At 67.3% G+C, this 5,000-nt stretch overlaps 1 protein-coding gene across 1 annotated transcript; it reads right to left on the reverse strand.

Annotated features, from left to right (window-relative positions):
* Window positions 1-723: 723 nt before the first annotated feature.
* LOC141737292 (filamin-C-like) lies at window positions 724-4,613 on the reverse strand. The gene is made up of 3 exons (XM_074571970.1): window positions 4,416-4,613; window positions 3,356-3,556; window positions 724-965 (listed from the first exon to the last, which is right to left on the reverse strand). Exons 1-3 carry the CDS (start codon window positions 4,516-4,518, stop codon window positions 724-726), a joined length of 546 nt encoding a protein of 181 aa, XP_074428071.1. The 5' UTR covers window positions 4,519-4,613.
* Between the last annotated feature and the right edge of the window lie 387 nt (window positions 4,614-5,000).

A 5,000-nucleotide genomic window follows, 5' to 3' on the forward strand; every position in this document is an offset into this window, starting at 1 on the left:
GCTCCTCAACCATCCAACCTCCATGGACACCCTCTATGGCCACCCCACCACCGCACACCCACCCCACGGACAACCCCATGGTGCTCCTCAACCATAGAACCCCCATGGCCACCCCCCATGGCCACCCCACCACCACGCACCCACCCCACGGACAACCCCGTGGTGCTCCTCAACCATCCAACCTCCACGGCCACCCCACCACCACGCGCCCACCCCACGGACAACCCCATGGTGCTCCTCAACCATCCAACCTCCATGGACACCCTCCCCACGGCCATCCCTCAATCACGCACTCACCCCATGGACAACCCCATGGTTCCCCTCAACCATACAACCCCCCCACCCCCCATGGCCACCCCTCAACCACGCACCAACCCCACAGACAACCCCATGGTGCTCCTCAACCATCCAACCTCCATGGACACCCTCCATGGCCACCCCACCACCACACACCCACCCCACGGACAACCCCATGGTGCTCCTCAACCATCCAACCTCCATGGACACCCTCTATGGCCACCCCACCACCACACACTCACCCCACGGACAACCCCATGGTGCTCCTCAACCATCCAACCTCCATGGACACCCTCTATGGCCACCCCACCACCACGCACCCACCCCACGGACAACCCCGTGGTGCTCCTCAACCATCCAACCCCCACGGCCACCCCACCACCACGCGCCCACCCCACGGACAACCCCGTGGTGCCCCTCAACCCATCACGGGCACCCTCCAGGTGTGTGTCCCCGTCCCCCCCCCGCCCCCCCCCCACCCATGCGCCCCCTCCAGCCGTGGCCGCCGCCTCCTCCTTGTCCCCACTCACTGGGTCCCTTGACGACCACCCGCAGGTCCCCGGTGCCGGCGCCCTTGGTGAGCACCTTGAAGTCGGCCACCTCCTGCACCCGCACGCCCTTGGGCTGCAGCCCGCGGCCCGTGGCCCGACACGCCGAGGGGGTGCACGCTGCCGGCACGGCGCCACCCTCAGCACCCGCCACCGCCACCCAGGGGTGACGAGGGTGGGGGACCGGGGGACGGGGGGGTGTCCCCGGGGGCGTAAGGGACCCGTGGGGACACCGCGGGGATGGAGGAGGGGCGTGGGGGGCTCTGGGTGCCAGGGGGACACCCTGGGGATGGAGGGGTGACGCGGGGACACCCTGGGGCAGAGGGGACCCGTGGGGACACCCAGGGGACAGAGAGGTGCCAGGGGGGCCAAGGGGGCCATGGGGACACCTTGGGGACACCATGGGAGACAAGGGACCCATGGGGACACCGTGGGGACAGAGAGGTGCCATGGGGGCCAAGGGGGCCATGGGGACACCTTGGGGACACCATGGGAGACAAGGGACCCATGGGGACACCCTGGGGACAGAGAGGTGCCATGGGGGCCAAGGGGGCCATGGGGACACTTTGGGGACATAAGGGACCCATGGGGACACCCAGGGGACAGAGAGGTGCCATGGGGGCCAAGGGGGCCATGGGGACACCTTGGGGACATAAGGGACACATGGGGACAGAGAGGTGCCATAGGGGCCAAGGGGGCCATGGGGACACCTTGGGGACACCATGGGAGATAAGGGACCCATGGGGACACCCAGGGGACAGAGAGGTGCCAGGGGGGCCAAGGGGGCCATGGGGACACCTTGGGGACACCATGGGAGATAAGGGACCCTTGGGGACACCCAGGGGACAGAGAGGTGCCATGGGGGCCAAGGGTGCCATGGGGACACCTTGGGGACATAAGGGACCCATGGGGACACCCAGGGGACAGAGAGGTGCCATGGGGGCCATGGGGACACCTTGGGGCATAAGGGACCCATGGGGACACCCTGGGGCAGAGGGGACCCATGGGGACACCCAGGGGACAGAGAGGTGCCATGGGGGCTAAGGGGGCCATGGGGACACCTTGGGGACACCATGGGAGATAAGGGACCCATGGGGACACCCTGGGGACAGAGAGGTGCCAGGGGGGCTAAGGGACCCACGGGGACACCTTGGGGACACCATGGGAGATAAGGGACCCTTGGGGACACCCAGGGGACAGAGAGGTGCCATGGGGGCTAAGGGACCCACGGGGACACCTTGGGGACATAAGGGACCCATGGGGACACCCAGGGGACAGAGAGGTGCCATGGGGGCCATGGGGACACCTTGGGGCATAAGGGACCCATGGGGACACCCTGGGGCAGAGGGGACCCATGGGGACACCCAGGGGACAGAGAGGTGCCATGGGGGCTAAGGGGGCCATGGGGACACCTTGGGGACATAAGGGACCCATGGGGACACCCAGGGGACAGAGAGGTGCCATGGGGGCCATGGGGACACCTTGGGGCATAAGGGACCCATGGGGACACCCTGGGGCAGAGAGGTGCCATAGGGGCTAAGGGGGCCATGGGGACACCTTGGGGACACCATGGGAGACAAGGGACCCATGGGGACACCCTGGGGCATAAGGGACCCATGGGGACACCCAGGGGACAGAGGGGTGCCATGGGGGCTGAAGGTGCCATGGGGACACCCTGGGGACACGGTGGGACATAAGGGTGTTATGGGGACACCCTGGGGACATAAGGGACCCCCAGGGACACCTTGGGGACAGAGGGATGCTCTGGGGACACTACGGGCAGAGAGATGCCATGGGGACACCCTGGGGGGTGCGAGGGTGCCATGGGACAACCCTTGGGGCCATGGACAACCACAGGGGTGCCATGGGGCCACCACGGGCACCGTTGGGTGCCATGGGGCCATCTGGAGAACCGATGGGTGCCATGGGGCCACCACGGGCACCGATGGGTGCCATGGGACAACCCTTGGGGCCATGGACAACCAAAAGGACGCCATGGGGCCACCACGGGCACCGATGGGTGCCATGGGGCCACTTAGGGAACCAATGGGTGCCATGGGGCCACCAGGGGCACTGATGGGCGCCGTGGGACAACCCTTGGGGCCATGGACAACCACAGGGGTGCCATGGGGCCACCACGGGCACCAGTGGGTGCCATGGGGCCATCTGGAGAACTGATGGGTGCCATGGGGCCACCACGGGCACCGATGGGTGCCATGGGACAACCCTTGGGGCCATGGACAACCAAAAGGACGCCATGGGGCCACCACGGGCACCGATGGGTGCCATGGGGCCACTTAGGGAACCGATGGGTGCCATGGGGCCACCAGGGACACTGATGGGCGCCGTGGGACAACCCTTGGGGCCATGGACAGCCACAGGGGTGCCATGGGGCCACCACGGGCACCAGTGGGTGCCATGGGGCCACTTGGGGAACCGATGGGTGCCATGGGGCCACCACGGGCACTGATGGGCGCCGTGGGGCCATGGTGGGGACACCCAGGTCTCACCTTCAGCCACGTTGACGGTGAAGGGGCTCTTGGGGACCTGGGCGCCGGCGTAGGTGACACAGACGGTGTGTGGCCCCTCCAGGACGGGCCGGTAGGTGCAGCGGTAGATGTTGTCCCCTTTGTCCTCCAGCATCACCTCCACCGTGTCCCGCCGGCCCTGGGGGTCCACGATGACCACCCCCACATCGCCTGGGCCAGCGCCTGCCACCGTGAGGACATGGGCTCAGTGCCACCAGGTCACGCCATGGCCAGGCCACCATGCATGACCTCAGTGCCACCAAGCCATGCCATGGCCAGGCCACCACGAAGACACGTCCTCAATGCCACCAGGCCATCCCATGGCCAGGCCACCATGAAGACGTGTCCCCAGAGCCACCAGGCCATGCCACCATGAGGACGTGTCCCCGGTGACACCAGGCCATCCCATGGCCAGGCCACCATGAGGACGTGTCCCCACAGCCACCAGGCCATGCCATGGCCAGGCCACCACGAAGACATGGTCCCAGTGCCACCCAGTCATGCCATGGCCATGCCACCATGAGGACATGTCCCCAGTGCCACCAGGCCATGCCACGGCCATGCCACCACGAGGATGTGGCCCCAGAGCCACCTGCCATGTCATGACCAGGCCACCACGCGTGGCCTCAGAGCCACCTGCCATTGCTGTGCCACTATAAGGACATGGCCCCAGAGCCACCAGGCCATGCCATGGCCATGCCACCATGAGAATATGTCACCAAGGCCACCAGGTCACGCCGTGGCCATGCCACCATGAGGACATAGTCGCAGTGCCACCAGGCCATGCCACAGCCGTGTCACCATGAGGACGTGGCCTCAACGTCACCAGGCCATGCCGCCATGAGGACGCAGCAGCAGAGCCACCAGGCCGTCCCATGGCCGTGCCACCACGAGGACGTGGCCTCAGCGCCACCCAACCCCACCGTGGCCACGCCACCCCGAGGACATGCCCTCGATGCCAGCCGGCACCGTGCCACGCCGCGTCCCCACCACCACCCCGGAGCGGTGACGCCCCCGTCGCGTGGTGGCCACCAGAGCCCACCTGCGGTGTAGATGTCGAAGTAGGTGGGCTTGTTGGCCACGTTGCCCACGGGCTCCAGGCCGGGGCCACGCGCCGTCACCTTGTTGGCGTCCCCCAGGGCCATGCCCACGTTGACGCCGAAGGGGCTCTTGTCGATGTTCTGCCCCGCAAACAGCACCGTCACCTGCGGGACACGGAGGGCTCAGGGGTGGCCGTGGTCCCCAGGGCCACCCGGCACCTTGGTGACCCAGCCAAGGCATGGCAAGGACACGGGCTCGGTGCCACCAGGTCATGCCATGGCCAGGCCACCATGAGAACAGAGCCCCAGGGCCATGAGGCCATGCCTTGGCCGTGCCACCAACGGGACACGTCCCCAGTGCCCCCACGCCGTGTCGTGGCCACGTCACCGTGAGGACGTGTCCCCGGTGCCAGCTGGCCATGCCATGGCCGTGCCACCATGGGAACATAGCACCAGAGCCACCAGGCCATGCCACCATGGGGACATGTCCCCAGTGCCACCAGGCCATGCCATGGCCGTGCCACCATGGGAACATAGCACCAAAGCCACCAGGCCATGCCACCAACAGGACGTGTCCCCAGTGCCAC

The sequence above is a fragment of the Larus michahellis genome, unplaced genomic scaffold (genome assembly GCF_964199755.1).
Source record: "Larus michahellis unplaced genomic scaffold, bLarMic1.1 SCAFFOLD_629, whole genome shotgun sequence".
Lineage (NCBI taxonomy): Eukaryota > Metazoa > Chordata > Aves > Charadriiformes > Laridae > Larus > Larus michahellis.